Source organism: Phodopus roborovskii, unplaced genomic scaffold (genome assembly GCF_943737965.1).
Source record: "Phodopus roborovskii unplaced genomic scaffold, PHOROB, whole genome shotgun sequence".
Taxonomy (NCBI): domain Eukaryota; kingdom Metazoa; phylum Chordata; class Mammalia; order Rodentia; family Cricetidae; genus Phodopus; species Phodopus roborovskii.
In genome coordinates, this window is record NW_026125295.1 from 8183910 (window position 1) to 8205673 (window position 21764).

General features: G+C 52.3%; 2 protein-coding genes and 3 non-coding genes across 6 annotated transcripts; all 5 read left to right on the plus strand.

Annotated features, from left to right (window-relative positions):
- The first annotated feature begins 2562 nt into the window (after positions 1–2562).
- On the plus strand, positions 2563–14928 carry Slc25a38 (solute carrier family 25 member 38). The gene is made up of 7 exons (XM_051202438.1): positions 2563–2739; positions 6431–6552; positions 7417–7501; positions 10230–10409; positions 10638–10818; positions 12973–13139; positions 14204–14928. Exons 1-7 carry the CDS (start codon positions 2611–2613, stop codon positions 14324–14326), a joined length of 987 nt encoding a protein of 328 aa, XP_051058395.1. The 5' UTR covers positions 2563–2610; the 3' UTR covers positions 14327–14928.
- A 2623-nt stretch (positions 14929–17551) lies between these two features.
- On the plus strand, positions 17552–20927 carry Rpsa (ribosomal protein SA). 2 transcript variants are annotated; one of them, XM_051202451.1, is made up of 6 exons: positions 17552–17745; positions 18467–18585; positions 19580–19825; positions 20195–20323; positions 20427–20592; positions 20771–20927. In XM_051202451.1, the coding sequence occupies exons 1-6, from the start codon at positions 17613–17615 to the stop codon at positions 20863–20865; spliced, it is 888 nt and encodes a 295-aa protein (XP_051058408.1). In that variant the 5' UTR covers positions 17552–17612; the 3' UTR covers positions 20866–20927. The 2 variants fall into 2 exon arrangements, with proteins under 2 accessions (XP_051058408.1, XP_051058417.1); XM_051202460.1 differs by having other exon boundaries at positions 20774–20927.
- LOC127213581 (small nucleolar RNA SNORA62/SNORA6 family) lies at positions 18093–18248 on the plus strand. The gene has a single exon (XR_007833656.1). It is a non-coding gene; the product is annotated as a small nucleolar RNA SNORA62/SNORA6 family (small nucleolar RNA).
- On the plus strand, positions 18640–18842 carry LOC127213575 (small nucleolar RNA SNORA73 family). The gene has a single exon (XR_007833655.1). It is a non-coding gene; the product is annotated as a small nucleolar RNA SNORA73 family (small nucleolar RNA).
- LOC127213588 (small nucleolar RNA SNORA62/SNORA6 family) lies at positions 19861–20009 on the plus strand. Its single transcript, XR_007833658.1, has one exon. It is a non-coding gene; the product is annotated as a small nucleolar RNA SNORA62/SNORA6 family (small nucleolar RNA).
- Positions 20928–21764: the final 837 nt, after the last annotated feature.

Genomic DNA, 21764 nt, shown 5'->3' on the forward strand with positions numbered 1-21764 from the left:
CCAGCTGCAAGGAATTCAATGTGTGTGACACGCACAAACTCATGAAGGTGCATATGCATACACTGAAGAAATAATAAGACTCGAAAAACAGAACTGGAGATGCCACGGGGCCTCTGATGTGGGTTCAGAGGACGTGGAAATGGGTTGTTGGGACTGAGCGGTTTATTAGGAGAGTTACTAATGCCATGGACAGACAGACTGAGTGGGGATCAATGGAGAGTTCAGGCCCCAGAACCAGAGACAGACATCATGGCAGTGGCTCTCAAGGGAGGAATCTGGGCCCACATAGTGGAAGGGCGGGCACAGATTCTTCTTAAACCTTTCTGAGGATGGGGGGGCGGTGCAGTTGACAGCTGTCTTAGGGTTTCTGTTGCTGCGATGAAGCACCATGACCAAGAAGCAAGTCGGGGAGGAAAGGGTTATTTGACTTACACTTCCATATCACTGAAGGAGGTCAGGACAGGAATTCACACGGGGCGGGGCGGGATCCTGGAGGCAGGAGCTGATGCAGAGGCTATGGTGGGGAGCTGCTCACTGGCTTGCTCCCCATGGCTTGCTCAGCCTCCTTTCTTACAGAGCCCAGGAGCACCAGCCCGGGAATAGTACCTCCTCCATCAGTCACTCATTAAGAAAATGCCCTACAGCTGGATCTTACGGAGGCACTTCCCCAATGGCGGTTCCCTCCTTTCGGATGACTGATTTCCAGGTAAGATGTTGGTAAGGGGTTGGCAGCTACACGTGTGGCTTTGACGCAAACTCACTTCCCCAGGTGAGATACCATGACACCTGGAAGTCTGATAGAGACTCACAAACAGGGTCTCGGTGGAACCCCGTGTTACCCGTGAGGGGAAGGGCTGCTGCAGCAGGCTGGGGCTGAGCATCAGCTGGGCTCTGACATCACATATTTATAAGTTCAGATTTTACTCTCTGGATGGACAGGCCCTGATGCTATGTGCATGCGTTTTCACCAAGGGCATCAAGGTCTCTTCGACAGGTCAGCCACACAGACACATGGCAAGTAGGAAGCCAAAATGTGCAGTGATATAATTTTAGATATCTGGACTAGTAACTCCAACAGAAACATAGTGGAAACCAATGTGGTATTTTAAATGGTCTAGTAGTCATGTTTTTAAAAAGCATAAAGAGGAGGCTTGAGAGACGGCTCAATGGTTACAGCACTTGTCGCCTGTTCAGCTGTTGGGTGTCCTTTCCCACCCTGGCAGAAGCAGCCAGTCTCCCGGATTCGTCCTTCCCAAATAAATGCTTTTCTTGAGAGAGATGTGGGTGAAGATCTCTCTCTCTGGTGTGGAGCCGAACCTCTCCTGGGAAACTCCCTTGGGAGCAGAAAAGAGCTCAGCTATAACGTCTCTGAGAAGAGAGGATTGTCACATCCCTCCCGTGAAGAGACCGCCCCCAGCTTCAGGTAGAGCCCGACTTCCCGACAAGTCAGGATACCTTTCTCTCCAGAGCTGTAACACTTGCAGTGTTCATACATACGTCCATGCAGGTAAATTACTAATACACATAATTTTAAAAAATTTAACAGAAACAAGTGAAATTGACTTCAATAATAAAATCCATTGATTCCAATATAGTTAAGGCAACAACTCAACGTGTACTACAAAAAATTGTTATTGAGCCAGGCATGGTGGCACGTATCTTTAATTCCAGTACTAAGGAGGCAGAGGCAAGTGGATTTCTATGAGTGTGAGATCAGCCTCATATACGTAGTGAGTTCCAGGCCGTCTAGGGGCGCATAGCAACATCCTTCTCAGATAAATGGATGATAAACGGAACCAGGTGCAGTTCAATGGTTCGGTGCTTGCTGCAAGCCTGAGGCCTTGGGTTCTATCTCTAACACCAAAACTGAGTAACAAAGTAATGATACATTTTATCTTACGAATCTTAGATAGCAGGTATGCACTGGCATACAGTGGATGTCATTTCCCATTTCCAGTATCAGTGTTGAAAGAGAAATGTGGAAGGGTGATGAGGAAGGAACTGGAGGGGAGGGGATGGGGGCTGGATTTGATCAGACACATTGCATGCATTTATGAAATTCCTTTAATCCTATACACATTCCTTTAATACCAACACTTGGGAGGCAGAGGCAGGAGGATCTCTGTGAGTTCAAGGCCAGCCTGGTCTACAGAGTGAGATCCAGGACAGCCAGGGCTACACAAGAGAAACCCTGTCTCGAACGACAACAACAAAATAGATAAATAAATAGAGAAATGTGAAATCTATTTTTTAAAAGCCGTGTCTAAAAGACATCCCAACCTGCTTCAGTTCTTAAATATAATGTAATTAAAATGAGATAAAATGAAAACCCAGCGAGTCACACGTTTCAAAAAAGCGCTTTAGTCACGAAAACCAAAAGCCCAAGCAGGAGGGCACAACCGGGTGGCCTGCAGTTCTGCGCGTAGCCAGCAGGTGGCGAAAAGAACGCTACTCAGCGCCGGGTGAGCTACGTCACGGAAGCGGAAGTGGAGTCTCCTACTTTCTCCTCCCCCGGAAGTGGTTCCTTCTACTTTCTCCTCCCCCGGAAACACAGACCCGCTCGCCTCGGGTGCTGAGGCCGGCGGCGGGCGGACTGACTGGCGGGGAGGGATGGGCGTGAGCGCGGAGCCGCCGAGCCTCGCGGTGGCCGGGGCCGGGCTGGCGACCCCCGTGATCGAGAAGGCGCGCTCTGCGCTGCTGCCGCCGCAGGACGTGGAGGACACGGTGGAGACGCTCATGGTGAGCTCGTGGGGGACCGGGGCGGGAACTGCCTTGTGCTTCTAGAACATTCCAGTTCTAGAACCCTCGCGGCGACGGATACGAGCGCGTCGGGCCGGCCCGGGCCGCCCGCTGCAGCCGCCTTCGCTGCCCGGCTTCCCCGTGCGCTGCTGCCTCGGCAGCCACCACGGCTCGCCGAGGCCACGCCCCCTCCGTCAGATTGGCTGCGCGGCCGGGCGCCGGGCTGCCATTGGCGGAGCCGGGGGCGGGGCTGGGCGGGGCGGGGCCTCCCGCGGTCTGGGCGTGTCCTCGCCGGCCATAGGCGCAGGCGGGGGTGCGCCGGGAGGCGGGGCGGGCCTGGGCGGCCGTGCTCCTTCGCGGGAGGAGGACGCACTCCTTTTGGAAGGTCTTGTCGAATTTTTCTCCGATTTTGGGGATTTTATCTGATTTTGGAACTCGCTGTGTAGACCAGGCTGGCCTCGAACTCGGAGAGGCCGGCCTGGCTCTGTCTCCAGAGTGCCGATGCTGATGGCGTGTGCTCCCCTGTGTGTGGCCCTTTGGACATCTTTGAAGATTTTGAGCAGTGTGGCTCCGGGATCATGTCTTTCAGAACTTCATACCTGTTCTCGCCGTGTTTCCCCTTCTGTTGTGTACTGGACGTTAGGGATTTTGCTGGTTTTGGTTTTGTTGGGGTGGTGGTGGTGGTAGACATTTTTTGTGGAACTAATTGGCTGTTTGTGTGTAGCCCTGTTTGCTGATTATGCTTTTAGTTTCGGTTTGCTTGTGTGCGTGTGGTGCGGTGTGTGCACGGGTGCAGGTGCCCGCGGAGACCCACAGGGGGTTGGGGTCCCCTAGAGCTGGAGTTAAGGTGATTTGAGCGCCCCTTCCCATAGGGGTGCTGGGAACCCTGGTCCTCTGGAAGAACACTACCCGTTTTGACTGATCGACAGCCCCTTCTGATTGTTTTTGCCTGTTCTCACACGTAGAAGATTGGAATAGTCACCTTCCTTTAATAACGTTGAACTATTAAAATAAGTTGAATCTGTCTTAAAATTGGAAGTGTGGCCCTGGGGTAAGGCATCTCAGTCTCCACTATAACAAATACATTAAACCCAGGACCTGGAAGAGGTTCCTATAGAGGCAGGTGGAGCTGTGTGATAGTGACACCCGGTCTCAGAACAAGCACAACCACAGCTCCACAGAAACTAATCACTCACAGGAGTTTTGTTTTTTTGGTTGGTTGGTTTATCTATTAGAATTAACATTAATTTTAGGAGGTGGAGGCAGGTAGATCTCTGAGTTCAAGGCCAGCCTAGTCTACAGATCAAGTTCCAGCTACACAGGGAAACTCTGTCTGGAAAAACAAAAACAGAAAAAACATGCAACCAAAAAAAGCTGTTGACTCTTTTTGTTGATTCAGTATTTGTTGAGCCACTGATGTGCTCAGTCACTGTGCTGTGAGGACAAGAGTGAGCGAGTGTGGAGAGGCCCAGACCAGGGTGGGTAAACTGCAGTGAGCAGTGGCCAGCGCAACAAGAGCAAAACGGGAACCAGAGGGTGGGGGTCATTGCTGGGGCTGGAAGGAGAGAGGGCTCCAGAGAGTGTGTGTGTGTGTGTGATTTCTCCTGGCACACACACACCGCGTTTGTATTCCCCCTGCTTGATCCCCAGTGAACTCGTTCTTTAGAGAATCTCTCTGTCCTTTAGGTCAAAGGGACGGGTAGGGCAGACTGCTGGGCCAGCCATCGGGAGCAGCAGGCCGAGCAAGCCTCCTGGGACTGGGGAGGAGAGGAGGCAGGTGGGGGACTGCTGCCCCTGTTTCCAGTTCTGACCTGTCGAGTTTGAGACCGCGTCCCTGGGATGACAGAGAGGAAGACAGGTGGTGGGCGAGGCTGCTGTGAGAGAGCTAAGAGGTGTAATAGCACTGAGGTACCAGCAGAGGGGACAGAGACCTGCAACGGGCGGGGCGGGGCGGGGCGGGGCGGTGGAAGAAACCCATACTGAGACAGGTGGTCACTGATAGCGAATGCACTTAAGAATTGGAGTCCCTTAAGGGCAAGGATGGAAGAGGGGCCTGGGGTGTGCAGAAGTCTTACTGGAAGGGTTCTGACTAGATGGCGAGCCTGAGGCATGAGGAGTGACCGGCACAGAGGGAATGGAGGAGGCGCAGTGTGGCGCTGGGAACAGAGGCCCCAGAGCCGGTTTCCAGGCTGAGAAGAGATGGCCAAGGAAGAGGGACCTACTGTGTGAGCAGGTGGACCGCCCCGACACTGCAGGGGCTCAGGTGAGGCTGAGGAGTTGGCATCTCTGGGGAGAGAGAGCATTGGCGGCCGGTCCAGATGTGCTCCAGTACACACGCTGCATGGTTTAGCCTGCTGTCCTCTGAGAGCCCGGCTGCCCCGGCTGCCACCCCAGGGCAGGTCCCGTCCAGTGTTTAACTCTCAGTACTTACCTAGTCCCAGTGGTCTCGAAACCAACCCCAGGTGTATTGGAAGTTGGGGGGGGGGGGCTCTGTTCTCTCTGAAATGGGTACTAAAGATAACCAGCATTTGTGTTCCTGGTAATTTGATACAACAGAGACTTCAGTCATCCATTAGGGCTACAATGTGTCAGTTATTTTAGAAAGTAGTTTATGGCCAGGCCTGTGGTGATATATTATTTATGACCTGGTGGGGTTACAGAGACGAGGGGAAGAGAAGTCTCCAGAGGCTCTGCCGAGTGTCTTGTTTGGAGGAGAGAGAGTTTTGCTGTCTGCCCATTGTTGACTCTGCTGCATTTAGAAAGGGGGCCTTGCCCTGGAAGCCCAGTGCCCTGAGCTGGCGCTCCTGGGGTGTGCCGGCGGGAGACACTTGAGCATCTCAAAGAGTACTGCCCTCCTGTGTGGAGCCAGAAGATAAGCCAGCATGTGGCTGGCAGTGCAGGGGCCGGGGGAAGGGCCGTATACCCGAAGAGACCGCAAGAGACCGCTCTGCAGTGGAAGCTGGGTCCCAAAGAAAGGCTGAGGGTCTTTTTGTTTGTCTTTATTTTTGCTGTTTTTTCCTTTCCTTTCCTCTTCTTTTCTTTTCCAAGCCAGAGTTTCTCTGTGTAGCCCTGGCTGTCCTGGAGCTCACTCTGTAGACCAGGCTGGCCTCCAACTCAGAGATCCACCAGCCTCACCTTCCAGGTGCTGGGAGCAAAGGTGTGCGCCACACCACCTGGCTTGAGAGGCCGACCTCTAAGCTCAGAAATTAATGGATATAGGAAGCTACAGAATAGCCAAGCTTATGCTATCATGGGGTTTGACTCGTTCTTACAAATATCTATAGATCCTACAACCAGGTAGCCTAGGGGGAGCCAACAGCTAAAACTACACTTAGGATAAAGTCAGGATCAGTCAGGACAGATAGGGAAGTGTGCTGTGACAATGGACATGTTGTCTCGGAACCAGCATTATAGCAGTTAATAGTGAGAACAGAGAGGCCCTTTTGCTGTGCACACTGTAGTGTGGCTGAGGATTTTACTTTCCCATCCTGGTGGGAAGGGGATGGTAATTGTAGCCTTCACCAGCCTCGTGGGAGGGGCATGAGGCAAGAGGTCACAGCCCAGCAAATCAGGAAGCAGAGAGCCTTGGCTAGGAGTAGGCTAGAACGGGGTTGTTTGTGGCAGGTGCAGGTGTGGGAAGGAGCTGGGCTTGGTGGGTAGGCCCGCTGAAGCCATGCCCTCTTGTCTGCAGGTACACCCTGTGATCAAGGCATTCCTCTGCGGCTCCATCAGTGGCACCTGCTCCACCCTCCTCTTCCAGCCTCTGGATCTCCTCAAGACACGCCTGCAGACCCTGCAGCCCTCAGACCCCCGGTAGGCCGCTGCCCTGCATCATGGAGGAGCCAGGGTTAGCTTCTCAGACATGGGACTAGCCTCACAAGTGAACTCGGGCGTCATTGTGTTAGAGAAACACAGCCAGGCTGGAATTCCTTTTTGTTGTTGGGTTTGCTTCAGACAAGAGTCTTGCTGTGTATTCCATGCTGACTGCGAACTGGCAATCCTCCTGCCTCAGCTTTCTGAGTACTGGGCCATGTGTTTTGTGGATACTGTTTTCCAAAGAAAAAAGTTAGTATAGTTTTATATTCATACACATTATAATTGATTTTTCTTGATTGATTGGGGCCCCTTTGAACTTCCCGCAGGACCTTCTTTGCCTTTTTCTTGTGCTAACTTGTGACATTGTACTGTGCTGCCTGGAACTGGGTGTTTTGGAATTAACACCCATTTTAAATGTGTTTGACTCTCAGTGCTGTGGGAGCTACACATAGTGTATGTAAAGTAGAGTGTAACCCACTGCTTGTGGTGTGAACAGAAAGCTAAATATGCATGTGCCAAACCATGAACACACGGCAATCAGGAATAATTCTAGGTCTGGTGAGACGGGTCATTGGTGAAGGTGCTTGCTGCCAAGCCCTGTCAACCTGAGGCTGATCCTAGGACCCTCTTGGGAGGAGAGAATGGACTCTTGCAAGTTAGCCTCTGACTTCCACATGTGTGTGCATGTATGTACACACTCACACACACACACACACACACACACACACACGATACATACTAACTTTTTAAAGCAATTCATTCTAAGATGCAGTGTCCAGATCCCTGCTTGTTTTAGACAGTCTGAATGAGAACTGATCTAACAGATTTGTTTTCTCTCCCCGTCCATTTTGTCCCCGTCAGGTCCAGGCGTGTTGGGATGTTGGCTGTGCTCTTGAAGGTGGTTCGCACAGAAAGTTTTCTGGGCCTTTGGAAAGGGATGTCTCCTGTAAGTTGCGTGGTCCGGGTCCTTATGCATTCCCCCTTACATCCCCTCCCCCCCACGATCATTCTCCTCCACCTCACCAGCTGCTGCTTAGACTGTGTAGCCCCTCCCCATCTGTGTGTGTGTGTGTGTGTGTGTGTGTGTGTGTGTGTGTGATCAAATCCCTGACAGGAATAGCTCAAGAGAGAGCTTGTGTCTGTGCTTGTGTGGGGACAGAGTCCCTGGTGAGAGAGGCGTGGCAGCTGGGATAGCTCTCCACAGCCTCGTGGGAGGGACATGCGATAGCTGGTCACATCTGGGCAAATCAGGAAGCAGAACCCAGCTCCAGTGAGCAACTGGTGACAAGGTTATAAACGCATGGTTTGTCAGGGACATTTCCCTTTCCAACCATAGTCTGTGGTTTAGTTCCCTGCAGTCAGCCCTGCTCCAAAAACAGTAACTAGAAAGTTCTGTAGATGAGCAATCCATAGGCTTCCAATCGTGCACTCTTCTGAGTGTGAGGCATTACTCATTCGTCGGAGCTGTGCTCACCACTGCCCATCAATCGCTCAGTAGCTGTCTTAGCTATCAGATCACTGCTGGGAATCCTGAGGTTTGTGTGCAGGCCCCATATGTTCTTACTGATGTCCTCAGTGTACAGGAACATTGGTGCTGACAGTGGAATGTGCCAAAGGGAAGCTGGGCAGGGCTTTCGGGGGGTCGGGGTGGAAGGTGGGAGATCTTAAGAGGAAAAGAAAAAGCACTGCATGGCAGGAAGGAACGTTGTGTCCACGAAGTCGTGGAGAAGGAAGAAGAAACCCAGGCTATTTTTATTGTCCTGGCTCACATTGCAGAGGTTAAGGGCCCAGGGTGATCACAGCCGTGGGGTGGGGAATGCTAGGGGAAGACGGACAGTGCACCACAGCTGTGCGTGGAGACGGGAGCAGAAAATGTGGTCCAGTTGATGCAGTGTGTTACACCAGAGGGCACTGAGTCTGCTCCAAGACTGCAGCGAGAGATCTCCTGAAGTGAGCGAGCACAGGCAAGCGGCTCAGCGCAAGTGAGGGACACAGTCACGTGCACTGGGAAGCAGCTTTGGGCAGGAGCAAACTGTATGTGCGACAGAAGCAGCGGCCACGTTTCTGGCATGTTGACATGACTGTGGAGAAAGGAAGCTGAGCAAGGGGTCAGATGTGAGGCTCTTCTCTGAGGTGCCCGTCCGGTGGGACCTGTGTCCACAACAGGGCAGGGACAGCAGAGTATGAGACGGCCTGACAGGAAGTGAGAGCAGATTGAAGGTCGTCAGGAAATGCTAATGGGCTGGAGGATGGCTCCGTGGTTAGGACTTTGCATTGAGCAAACAAACCGTGTGTTTAAACCTGGGTTCCGTCCCAGCACCCAGCTCACAATCATCTGTAATTCCAGGTCCAGGGGATCCAGTGTCCTTTTCTGCACTCTGCATCCTCTCACATACATGCACAGACCCATCTACAGACACACATCTATGTACATCAACAAAACCAGCCTATTTCTTAGGTAACTGCTGGGCATAACCCCAGTACTCAGGAAGCAGAGGCAGGGCATCTCTGTGAATTAGCAGCCAGCCAAGGCTGCAGAATGAGACCCTGTGTGAAAACGAAAGCAAGCAGGCACGGGAGGGGAGACCTTGTGAGTCACACATCGGAAGATGGAGAAGAAAGAGCTATTACCAAGATTTGCGGAAGTGTTTCAGATTGCACATTAAGGGGCCAAATTGTGGCATCACAGTGTCCTCGAGAGCTCCCGAAGGCTGTGGCATCTGCAGCAGCTCTGATGAGTTGAAGAGAAATAAACCAGCTTTTCCTCGGTCAGGATGTCCTGGCTCAGCACCCTCTACTCCTCAGTCCAGCTGTGGGATCATTGGGGCTGGTGCCCGGTGACAGGGCAGGGCGGCGACAGGGCAGGGCGGCAGGAGCCCGACCTCACCCACTGCCTGTGCCTCCGTCCTCCCGCGGGTGCTCCATTGGCTCCGGATATCACAGGAGGAGGGGGAACACAGGACAGTAAGATGTAAGGGCAAGGGAGGCCACGCTTCCCCAGAAGTTATGGCTGTGCCTCGTGTGTAAATGAGGCTCCATCACCTGTGCTTGCGCAGTGGACAAAAGGGTGGTTGGTGTGCCTAGGGCTCAGTGTTATCCACTGTTTGGCTACCCCTTCCCAACAGATGGGAGGGGGCTGCTCTCTCCCTCCCTGTCCCTGTACTGTCATAGTGTCTGTGAAGTGTGACTGCTAATATGACACCAGCTCCAAAGCTGGCATCGTGCTGCCTGTCAGTGCGCTCACCTTGGCTGGCACTGTGAAAGTGGGCTGGGACAACTACACCTTTATTTCTTTGTCCAAAAGCTTTTTCTGGCCCCCAAGGATGGGGTTTGCTGATGGAAGTGCCAAGCGCTGGTTCCCATCCTCCACCCGCAGCAGCCTTCGGGAAGTGGCGCTTAACTACTGCACGCTTTGCCCTGTCAGCAGAAGGGTCATAGGGCTGGCGTGTTCCCTTGATTGCTAGAGCTTGTCACGGGGACTAACTTACCCACAGCTGTAGCTGCTTGGACACACTCTTATTGGCTGCTGCCTGTCCCGTCAGCCCCTTCACACCTCAAACAGGCAGCTTGCATGGGGATCACCCTGGGGTCTCAGGGACCCACCCCCCGCCCCTGCCAGGCATCTTGCAGTTCTGAGTCTGATTTCATGCCCCTCCCTCTGCCTTCCCCTGCAGTCCATTGTGAGGTGTGTCCCTGGTGTGGGGATCTACTTTGGCACTCTGTATTCTTTGAAGCAGTATTTCTTTCGAGGCCATCCTCCGAGCGCCCTGGAATCCATCATCCTGGGCGTGGGCTCACGCTCTGTCGCAGGAGTCTGCATGTCACCCATCACAGTGATCAAGACGCGCTATGAGGTAAGTGACGGTTTTAGAACCTTAGGGTTCCGGGCGGCGGGCCCCTGTGTCAGCCCCTGTGTCAGCCCCGTGTGTGGTCTGACTCAGGGTCAGAAGTGCCCTGATGCGTTTTGTAGGCAGGGCAAGCCACATATGAACTAAAGCCTGGTTCTTGGTGACCGTACCTGACCTGAACTGTCAGAGGCTGGCATGCATGCGGCAGTCACCGGATCTGCTCTCCCTTTATAGAGTGGGACTTACAGCTATGAGAGCATCTATGCAGCCCTGAGGAGCATCTATTGCAGCGAGGGCCACCGAGGCCTCTTCAGAGGCCTCACAGCAACTCTCCTCCGTGATGCGCCCTTTTCAGGGCTCTATCTGATGTTCTACAGCCAAACCAGAGCCATGGTGCTCCGAGGCTCAGGCTCAGGTGAGAGCCGGAGTGGTGGGCCAGAGGGGGGTCGTGGATGAGAGCGGGGCGGGGGTGGGGGGTGGACGAGAGGGGGGGGAGGGTGATAGGCGAGAGCGGGGGTGGGGGTGGGCCAGAGGGGAGTCGTGGGCGGGAGCGGGGTGGGGGGAGGGTGGGGGGTGAGAGCGGGGGCGGTGGCGAGAGGAGTCTCAGAGGCTGGCTGCATTTTGGCCTTTTCTCCGGGATGGCCGTAGCAGTTTTAGCAATGGCGCTGTCTTAGGGTGGCTATTGCTGTGACGGGACACCATGACCAAAGCATCTCCTATAAAGGAAACATTTAATTGGTGGCTCACAGTTCAGAGGTTCAGTCCATTGCCGTCATGGTGCATCATGATGGCGTGCAGACAGATACGGTGTAGAAGGGACTGAGAGTAAATACATCTTGACCTGCAGGCAACAGGAAGTGGTCCGAGACCCTGGGCATGGCTTGAGCATATGAGACCTCAAAGCCCACTCCACAGTGACACTTCCTCCACCAAGGCCACACCTCCTAATAGTGCCCCTCCCTATGAGTTTATGGGGGATTACATTCAAACTACCATGGGAGCCAATTTGGGCCTGGGCGCTGGGATGCCCTATAGATTTTGTGTCTTCCAAAGGGAAGAGGGTAGGCTGGGCGAGAAGCAAAGTGTGTTTTTGCCAAGGTTCTACAATCGCATGTCAGGGACATGATCCAGGGGACCCCAGGACAGAAGCTTTGAGGTACAGCCTGCCAGTCTTTGTCAGTGAGCACTTGTGTGATTCCCATCAGTCCAGTTTGGGAGCACTGACTGGTAGGGAATTTCACTTCCCTTGCTGTGTCCCTGCGACTGTTGTCCTGAGCTCTGCATATGGGTGGGGCTGGAACGGCAAACTTGAGGTGCTTGTGGGAGACCCTCCCTCTCCCCAGTAAGCTTGTGGGCTGCCATGAACCATGTCTGTGGGTTGTAAGTGCTGACTGAGCAGAGTTGCTTGGAAGCCATTCTGCTGAATGAGCCTGAAGTCAGTCTGCAGTGTTGGGGGAGACTGGCTCCTCCCCTCCCCCCGAGGGAGCAGGGTGGCCCTGCAGGCCACAGCCTTGCTTTTCAACAAAAGTTTAAGACAATAAGGAAACAATCTTTGTTTTTGTATTTTGTTTTGTATTTATTTTGACGCAATCTTTGTTTTTGTATTTTGTTTTGTATTTATTTTGACACTAGGCCTTATTAGGTAGCCCTGGCTGGCCTAGAACTCTCACTAATGTAAGCCAGACTGGCCTAGAGATCAGCCTGCCTCCACCTCCAGAGCACTAGGATTAAGATAGAATCACCAAGCTTGACTTATCATGTTCAGTTAATACACATTAATTAAAAAATATTTAGAGCCATTAATCCTGTAAAATTGGAATTGAGGATTTTCTTAATATTGAAAATGTAAATTCAGTCTTTTTTTTGAGACAGGGTTTTTCTGTATAATAGTTCTGGCTGTCTTGAAAGTAGCTCTTGTAGACCAGGCTGGTTTCAAACTCCCAGAGATCTGCCTGCCTTTGCCTCCTAAGTGCTGGGATTAAAGGCGTGTGCTACCACCACCTGGCGAATATTGAATCTTTAAAACCAACAGTGTCCTCGAATAAAAATTCAAGTTTTCCTACCTAGAGTCAGTAACAAGGTGGGAGTGTCCACACCTGCACTGTCCAGCGAGAGGCTGTTCCCACCTGCACTGTGCAGTCAGAGGCTGTTCCCACCTGCACTGTCCAGCGAGAGGCTGTTCCCACCTGCACTGTGCAGTCAGAGGCTGTTCCCACCTGCACTGTCCAGTCAGAGGCTGTTCCCACCTGCACTGTGCAGTCAGAGGCTGTTCCCACCTGCACTGTGCAGTCAGAGGCTGTTCCCACCTGCACTGTGCAGTCAGAGGCTGTTCCCACTGTACTGTCCAGCGAGAGGCTGCAGAGCTGCCAGATAGTCATAATTAACTGTCAGATGTAATTAACATTGTTTAAAATCATTGTACCGAATAGTGAGTTTCCGCCTTGACACCATCATCCAGACCCATCTCAGGACCCTGGTCAGGTCTGCGAGCAGGCAGTTAACCCTGCCTCTCCACCGTGCATGTGAAGCGTGTGACTTTGTAACCTTTGTGGCCCTTGTTCTGTTTCAGACCAGGTAGGCGCTGCCCTGATGCCCCTGGTTAATTTCAGCTGTGGGATATTTGCTGGCGTTCTGGCTTCACTGGTGACTCAACCTGCAGATGTGATCAAGACCCATATGCAGCTCTCCCCAGGGACGTCTCAGTGGATTGGCCAAGCGGCCACCCTCATCTTCAAGGTGAGGCTGCAGAGTGCATGCTGCTCTTGTGGTCGGGATGTCCCTAGAGCGGCTGGGCTGCGCATTCCCTCCCAGTGTGCCAGAGACACAGGGAGCGTTAGGATTGTACATCCCCAGTGCAGAGATGGCGCAGCAGTCAGGGCTGCACGCTGCTCTTGCAGAGGACTTTGTGTCCACCAACTTCCCATTGAAACTCCAGTTCCAGCAGCCGGCTCCAGATCCCAGGGTTGGCGAGCAGCCCCTCTGTATTTTGTGTGCTGCTCGGCATTTCTTGGCAGCGTATACATGGTAGAGCTGGCTGAACATGGCGGTGCATACCTGTCACCCTAGCTCTGAGATCTGTGGACAGAGGGCCATGAGTTTGAAGCCAGTGTTGTCTGGGCTGTGGTAGTGAGTGACTCATCTCAAAGTCAGTGAACAAACCAGAAGAAGAAAAACGGAGCTACAGACCAAACTGCACACAGCAGCCCAGAAGAACCTTTAGTGTTCTCTTAACAATCCCTTTAATGTTCCTGGTGTGTGTGTGTGTGTGTGTGTGTGTGTGTGTCTGTGTGTCTGTGTGTCTGTGTGTCTGTGTGTCTGTGTGTCTGTGTGCACGCACCTGCCTGTGGATGCCAGAAGAGGGCACTGCATTCCCCTGGTGCTAGAGTTGAAGACGCTTGTGAGCTGCCATGTGGGTGCTGTAAAACAAACTCTAGAGAACAGCAAGCTCCTAGATGGCCTCATTTAGGAAACAGCATCTCTCTATGTTGTAGCCCTGGCTGTACTGGAGCTTGTTATGTAGACCTGGCTGGCCTCGAACTCAAGAGATCCGCCTGCCTCTGCTCTGCCTCCAGAGTACCAGGACTAAAGGCGTGCGCCACCACTCCAGGCTCTAAATGTTCTTTTTTTAAACTCGGGAGTTTCCCTAGGGAGTGCGATCTAAAGAGCTGGACCCTAACAGTTATAGGAAAATTAGAGGGTCGCTGGTTATAACTCATAGCTGGTTAGCTGTGTGGTGGTGGGGCGTAACTAGTGGCATTCCTGCTTTGCTTCTGAAGTGCTGACACTTGTTTTCGTGGCAGAACCACGGCCTGCGTGGCTTCTTCCATGGCAGTGTTCCCCGGGCCCTCCGCAGAACTCTGATGGCTGCCATGGCATGGACTGTCTATGAAGAAATGATGGCCAGGATGGGGCTGAAGTCCTGACCGGTGAGCGCCAGGGAGGAAGGTCTGCCTGGTTCCCGCCAGGGGCCGCTGCAGCTCACCGGAGTCTGGCGAAGGAAGCCTGAAGAATCAGGCATAAGTGCCCTTGCCTTTAGGCCCCATTTAGGGAGAGGGGAGGACTGACTGGAGCCCCCAGGGCCTCAGAAGCGAGGTCACCGATGCCACAGCTCCAGACACACTCCAGCAGCCGACACACAGGAGCCTGGGGTCGAACTCGGTTGTCCCACAAGGCTACAAGAGAGACCTGTGCCGGACTGGTCTGTCTCAGCCACCTACCTACGTCACAAGGCCCCTTAGCTATGCCTGTAAGCGGGGATTCCACGGCAGAGAAGCTGTGGGCTCCTGCCATGTCTGAGGGCGGGAGGCTCAAGGCAGACAAGACTGGACCTGTGAGAGCTGTCGTGGACCAGTGAGACGGCTCAGCAAGTGAAGGCGCTGTCAGATGGCCTATGGTGGATCCCAGGACCCATGGAGGACAGAACCAGCTCCTGCAAGTTGTCCTCTGGGCTCCCCGTGCACACTGCTGCACCCATACCCAATATGTAAACAAACAGTTCCTTTTTTAAATAAAGACATCAACAGACTGGGAAATGTCTGAGGTGACAAAACAAAAACCTAAGGAGCAACAGCAACGACAAAACAAGATAGATATTACGTTTATTCCTAGGGAGTCTCCTATAGGACCCAGAGAATGCGCACAATGACTTCCTTGTCTTTGAGTGTACTGTTGAGTTGTCTGATTTTTTTTTGTTTTGTTTTGTTTTGTCTTTGTTTTTTTTGAGATAGGATTTCTCTGTGTAGCCCTGGCTGACCTGGACCTTGCTCTGTAGACCAGGCTGGCCTCAAACTACAGATCTGCCTACCTCTGCCTCTTGGATGCTGGGATTAGAGGTGTGCGTCATCACTGCCCCCCCCCCCATGTACTGTGTTAATCTGTGCTATTAATTAAAGTCCAGAGGAATAAAGTAAAGCACTTTGAGAGCTGTTTGAAAAAACAGAACAAGACATCAAAAACTTATCAGAGAGGAAGAGTATACCGTTAATCCTAGCACTTGAGAGGGAGAGGCAGGCAGATCCCTAGGAGTTCGAGGCTAGCCTGATCTACTGAGTGAGTTCCAGGAGAGCCATAGGTACACAGAGAAACCCTGTCTCAAAAAGCAAAGGAAAAAAAGCAGCTTTAATTCACATACTAAACAACATACCAGTTTAAAGTCCACAGCCCAGTGATTTGGAACTGGCTGTATGGCTGAGTGGAGTGCTAATACAAGGTCCTGGGCTCAAACCCCAGCACCAACAAAAGAGCAGATACAAGGGGACACTGTATGCAGTGTGGTGCACACCCAAGGGGACACTGATTCCAGTGTGGTGCACAGCTGTCAAGAAAGCTCAGTCACCCTCCACTTGTGAAACCCTGTCCAAAAAATGCAGCCATGATCCTAAATTAGTTTTAGAATATTCCCCTCCTAAGATCTCATAATCCTCCTTCCCAACCCACAGTCATTTCTATAATTTTGCCTCTGAACACACCATTTAATAGATTCTAGAGTATTCTGTATTCTTTTACTTATGAAAATATTTTGAGGTACATTCTTGAAGTAGAAGTTCAATACTTTCTTTTTAGTTTCCTGTTTTGGGGGATGATGTTACTACATCCTCAAACTCATGTCCCTCTTGCCACAGCCTTCAGAGGGTTAGAATTAACAGTTTTTCCTCTGAACTTCTGGAATTGAACAAACCGAGAGCCTTGTGAGGTAAGGCAAGCACTCTACCACCAAGCAGTGCAAACTGTATAAATGATGATCTTTCATCAAAATTTCTCCACGTACCCTTCAGCACTTGGTGGAATATCCTACTGGGCACACTTTTTTTTTTTTTTTTTTTTTTTTTTTTTTTTTTTTGGTGTTATCAAGTTTAGGAAGGAGCCAATATTTTCTCCAAGAAGCAGAGGGTTAGGTGGGTATGTGCTCCGATGTTTAATAACGTGACACAGATGGCCCAGGCTTAAAACCTGTTCTTCACGTGGTCAAAGAAATAGGACAGTGACACCGCCCTGACAATCTAGTTATTTCTACAGCCGTCTCACACACGCAGGATGTCAACTTTATTTTCGTAGTCGTCCTCAGGTACTCATTCTTTTGTACTGTAGGACATATTTTATCCTTGGATGGCTGTATAGTATTTTGTTGGACAGAATAAACTTATTAGCTGACAAAAACTTTATACGTACAGTCTTGTCCTTTATACTTTCAGCCTGATCTACAGCGCGAGATCCAGGACAGCTAGGGATAGAGAAACCAGGTCTCGAAAAAGCAAGCCCCCCACCCCATCACCCCCCAAAAGAAGAAAAAACCCAGACAGTCTGAATTGCGCGCTGGGAATTCGTCCTCCAGACGCCACGTGACAGCCCTGCACGCTCCAGTTGCTGCACACGCCTGATCCGCACAAACTGCCCAGCGGGCTAGCGCGCCTGGCAGCCCAGCAGCGGAGTCACAGGCCTCGGTGTGCGCAGCTACTTCCGCCCGCGCTCTACGCGGCGACGGCGGCGGGGTCAGGCGCCGGACACCCCAACTTCCGCGCCGGGCCCGCTTTGTCCCGGGTGCGCACGCGCGGCGGGCAGGAACGCTCCGCCCTCTTCTCGCCGAACCTGCTTTGCTATTGGCCGGCTGTGGGCTATTTAAGGACGTCACTTCCGGGCCGCGGCCCTTTCCGCGCTGCCCTGGGACGGGTCCATACGGCGTTGTTCTCGGTGAGTCTCCCGTGGCGGCCGCGGTGCCGCCCGGCCTCGCGGGCCCGGCCCCCCTGCCCCGTGGACGGGCGCGTGCGATCCGAGGCGGCGGCTGCGGGGCCTGCGGGGGCCGCTTCGGTGCCGGCGGCGGCGGCGGCGGCGGCGCCAGCACGTGGCGGGCCCGGGCCAGGCTGGAGGCCCCGGCGGCGGGGAGGGCCCGGACCTGCCGGCCACAGCCTGCAACCACGGCCGCGCGTGCACCACGCCCTGCAGTGCGTCCGAGCTCAGACATCCGTGCGCTCTGCCGCTGTGATGGGTGGCGGGAGGCGGCGGGGACAGGGACACCTGGAGGCACGCGCCTTTAATCCCCGCTCGCGGTGGGGCGGGGGAGGGACATTCGTGAGTGACAGGACAGCCAGGTCCCCAGAACAGCCCGGCTGCGCTGGAGCCTAGTCTCAGAGAGGGAGATTAAACACTAGAGGAAACTTTGCTTTTTTTTTTTTTTTTCAGATTCCCGTCGTAACTTAAAGGGAAACTTACACAATGTCCGGAGCCCTTGATGTCCTGCAGATGAAGGAGGAGGATGTCCTCAAGTTCCTTGCTGCAGGAACCCACTTAGGTGGCACCAACCTTGACTTTCAGATGGAGCAGTACATCTACAAACGGAAGAGTGACGGTCAGTTACCCCTTCTGATAAAACCTCATTCGGGCCTGCACTGTCGTGGGCGGTAACTGCTGTGAATGTTGGGACGTTGGGAGCGTGTAAGTGGTAGGGCAATAGGATATCTCATTTTCTAGAGCTCGTCCTGTATCACAGGCACAGTCGTAGGGGTCGGTCACGCAGGTTTGGTGAGAAGTAGACTGAGATGTGGGGATAAACTGGCCGGGAAAGCTTGGCAGGATGGGTTGAGAAGAGTAGGAGGTTGTGCATTCAGTAGTTACTGGAGAGGGAATGGAGCATTGCTGGGATGAATTTGATGTTTATGCTGTGATACAGAGGGCAGAGAAAGACAAGTAACTGAACCTGCACACTATTAAAGCTCAGGGTGGAGGCCACCCTTGGCCAGTGAACTTCTGAGTGTCGGAAGTGTGCTACACTGAACACATGGCAGGATTCTCGCTGATACCAGTAGAGCTTGCCTCTGTGACTGGAGTTTGATAGTGGTCACTGCCACATACATGCAGCCCGCCTTCCTACAGTGTCTGTTCACTCAGGCTGTTAGCAAACCCATCTGGGGCACTGGAACGATCCCTCACCCCATCTAGAAATTATTTGTTTCAGGGTGCATTTGTGAGGCATTAGGCAGATCTCAGAGTTGGAGGCCAGTGTGGTAACAGTGCCTGGGTAACCAGAAACTACCTTGGCAACCCTGCCCCAATCCACTGTCCTCACCCAGGCATCTACATCATCAATCTGAAGAGAACCTGGGAGAAGCTGCTGCTGGCAGCCCGAGCCATCGTTGCCATTGAGAACCCCGCTGATGTCAGCGTCATCTCCTCCAGGAACACTGGACAGGTTTGTGGAGTGGAGGCTGACACTGGTGTTATGGCAGTGAGCCACAAGAGGCATCCAACGTGGACACCCCAGGAGGTCACTCTCCCTGGGCTCTGTCCTAGTGGCCTAGGGGAGCGGAGGCCTTGCCTGTGATGTACAGTCCCTTTCCACAACGTTGGAGATGAAGCTGGGCTTTCGAGTCTGCCCCTGCATATTCCTACAACTTCCCAGAGTCCTGTGGGCCGTTACTGGGAAGACAAACCATGCAGGAAACAGTCCTACCTCCCACAATGGCTGGCAGTGCTGTATGTCAGTGAAGATTCCATTCACCCTAAGCTAACTTCCAGCAAAACTTAAAATGTTGTAGTAAGGGACTTTTAAGTGTCTCTGCAGGTAGACCTGGATAGACTGTGTTGTGGGACAGGATAGAATATGGCTTAGATATATAGCTGACAGGACCAACTCAGGAGGGAGTCAAGAACCCTCTAGGGTGAGGGGTCAGGCAGTTGAGACCCTGTAAACCTCCAAAAGGGGGACTGAGATATACTCAGTGATTAAGAGAACAACTCTTACAGAGGTCCTGGGTTCAATAGTTAGAACTCAGTCATCAATCATTCCTGTTAAAGAGCTGGAGGGATAGCTAAGCTGTTAAAGGCTAGGCTTGCAACCAAAAGTACAGTTCAAATGGTTCCAACACCTCAGACCTCTGTGTGTATGAATGATGTGTACTGATAGACAGGGCACAAAAACCACTCTTGCATTAAATGTAAGACAGGAAATATTTTCTAGAGGAGGGGGGAAGGTATTCTGTGCTGATAAATGTGCAGAACCCTAGGGGTGTTGCTGCTTCCCTGTCCTGAGGGACTTGGGGTGAGATGCTTCATTGATGAGAGATGGCATGCAAGTGTTGAGTTTAGTCTGAGAGACTTCTGTGTTTGGAAGGTGACACCTTGTGAGTGGACGTGCGGTGGGTATCAACCATGCTTGACAAAGCTGACTCAGTCTCCCTTCAAAGCGAGCTGTGCTGAAGTTTGCTGCTGCCACGGGGGCCACTCCGATTGCTGGTCGCTTTACTCCGGGGACCTTCACCAACCAGATCCAAGCAGCCTTCCGGGAGCCACGGCTTCTGGTTGTCACTGACCCCAGGGCTGACCACCAGCCCCTCACAGAGGCGTCTTATGTCAACCTGCCCACCATTGCCCTGTGTAACACAGACTCTCCTCTGCGCTACGTGGACATTGCCATCCCGTGCAACAACAAGGTATGTGTTCTGGGCAATCCCTCACATAATACATCCCTGCACATTGTTAGAGCTTGGAGTTGAGGTCACAAGCTGGTCGATGAACTCCCAAGTGTAGGTAGTGTGCTAAACGAGTGGCAAGGTTTTCGCTAACACCCCACTCTGTTCCAGTGAGTGGAGTTTGATAGTAACCTTTGCTACAAGTGTGATGATCATGCCTATATCATGCTTTAACTTTTTTTAAAGTAATTTCAGGGGTTATTTTGTGTATGAGAGTAGTGTCTGTGTGTGTGTATGTATGCACCAGTGTGTTCCTGTGTCCCCGTACGTATGAGGTGAGTGGCTTGTGTGTGTGGCTGTGTGGGTGTTTAATGACCCTTACTTTTCCAGGGAGCTCACTCGGTGGGTCTGATGTGGTGGATGCTGGCCCGGGAGGTACTCCGCATGCGTGGCACTATCTCCCGTGAGCACCCATGGGAGGTCATGCCTGACCTTTACTTCTACAGAGACCCAGAGGAGGTAAGGCTTACTCTCTACTAAATGCTTGTTGCCACTGAGGGAATGAGACATGTTGGTCTGGTTCGGTGAAGCTAAACTTGTCTGGCATGCATTTTAAATCTAGATTGAGAAGGAGGAGCAGGCCGCTGCAGAGAAGGCTGTGACCAAGGAGGAATTCCAGGGCGAATGGACTGCACCAGCCCCGGAGTTCACCGCGGCTCAGCCAGAGGTGGCTGACTGGTCTGAGGGTGTGCAGGTGCCCTCTGTGCCCATCCAGCAGTTTCCTACAGGTAAGGATCCAGGCCAGGCATCAGGTTGCTAGGGAAGGTGTTGCTCTGCTCTGACCTTGCAGTATGGGCTGTTTCTGAGCAAGAATCTGAATGCATGCATGAGTCTTCACACTTTGCTGTTGGGCTGGGGAAAGCAGTACTCTAAGTTCTTAGAACTGATGTTTTTTTTTTTTTGTAGAAGACTGGAGTGCCCAACCAGCCACTGAGGACTGGTCAGCAGCTCCCACAGCGCAGGCCACTGAGTGGGTTGGAGCTACCACTGAGTGGTCCTGAGCTGCTCTGCAGACACCAGAGCAAAGGGAAAAAAGGTGGAAGGAAAATAAATTCTCATCATACAAGTTGTCTCTTGAAGTCTTCATTCTAGCTAGGCCTGTGCCTGGGTAATTGCTGAAGGATGCTAGTGGGCACTATGGGTAAAAAAGATGATGCTTTTATAATAACAAGCTACTTGGTGCCTGTATGGGAATTGCATAGGTGAGATCTTGTTTATTGATGCAGGGTCTCTGCATACCACACAGCTGAGGGTCCACCACTTCCTTGGTCAATAGTTCCTGCTGAAGTAAGCAAGGTTCCTGGAAGCACTAATTAGTGTGCCTGTGGTGGAACCCTGCACCACCTTATACTGACTGCGGAATCTTCCATGTACTTACATCTCTTCGTGAATTGGTAGAAGACCTTAAAATTGCCCAGTAGTAAATATTCCCAAAAGTATTAAACCCAGCAATTCAGGTTTGGAAAAGGACCAGCATGCTGGAGAGGGGTTTAGAGAACTAGAAAATTGTCTGAAGCTGCCCATGAGCCAGCCTGTAATTTCAGTACTTGAAAAACTCAAGGATTGGTGTAGTTAAGAGGACCCCTTGGGCTGCCTGGGTACCAAGCAATGCGCAGTGAGTACAAATAGCAGGAGTAGAAAATCCAAAAAGATGCTGACATAGAGTCCTGATTGGTGGTTCTCCTGGAGGCTTGGTTATTGCTGTGTTCTGAACGTTGTCAAATTCCTGGACAAAAAGTTTGGGAGAGCCGCCAAGGGCGGAGACGTGTAAGCACTGGCCACCAGTAGTGTCAGTTGAGAGTGTTTGCAACAGGCCAGTCCTGCTGTCACCTGACAACTAAGGCCACCAGCTTCTTATAAGGTTCACGTTCCCCGTTTGAGTAGTAACACCCTGAATCTT

Bases quoted from the DNA above. Each gene is read 5' to 3' on its own strand.
- Slc25a38 (XM_051202438.1), top strand. From the start codon at position 2,611: ATGGGCGTGAGCGCGGAGCCGCCGAGCCTCGCGGTGGCCGGGGCCGGG. The intron at 2,740-6,430 runs GTGAGCTCGTGG...TCTTGTCTGCAG, and splicing joins ACACGGTGGAGACGCTCATG to GTACACCCTGTGATCAAGGC. The intron at 7,502-10,229 runs GTAAGTTGCGTG...CTTCCCCTGCAG, and splicing joins TTTGGAAAGGGATGTCTCCT to TCCATTGTGAGGTGTGTCCC.
- Rpsa (XM_051202451.1), top strand. From the start codon at position 17,613: ATGTCCGGAGCCCTTGATGTCCTGCAGATGAAGGAGGAGGATGTCCTC. The intron at 17,746-18,466 runs GTCAGTTACCCC...GTCCTCACCCAG, and splicing joins CTACAAACGGAAGAGTGACG to GCATCTACATCATCAATCTG. The intron at 20,593-20,770 runs GTAAGGATCCAG...TTTTTTTTGTAG, and splicing joins CATCCAGCAGTTTCCTACAG to AAGACTGGAGTGCCCAACCA.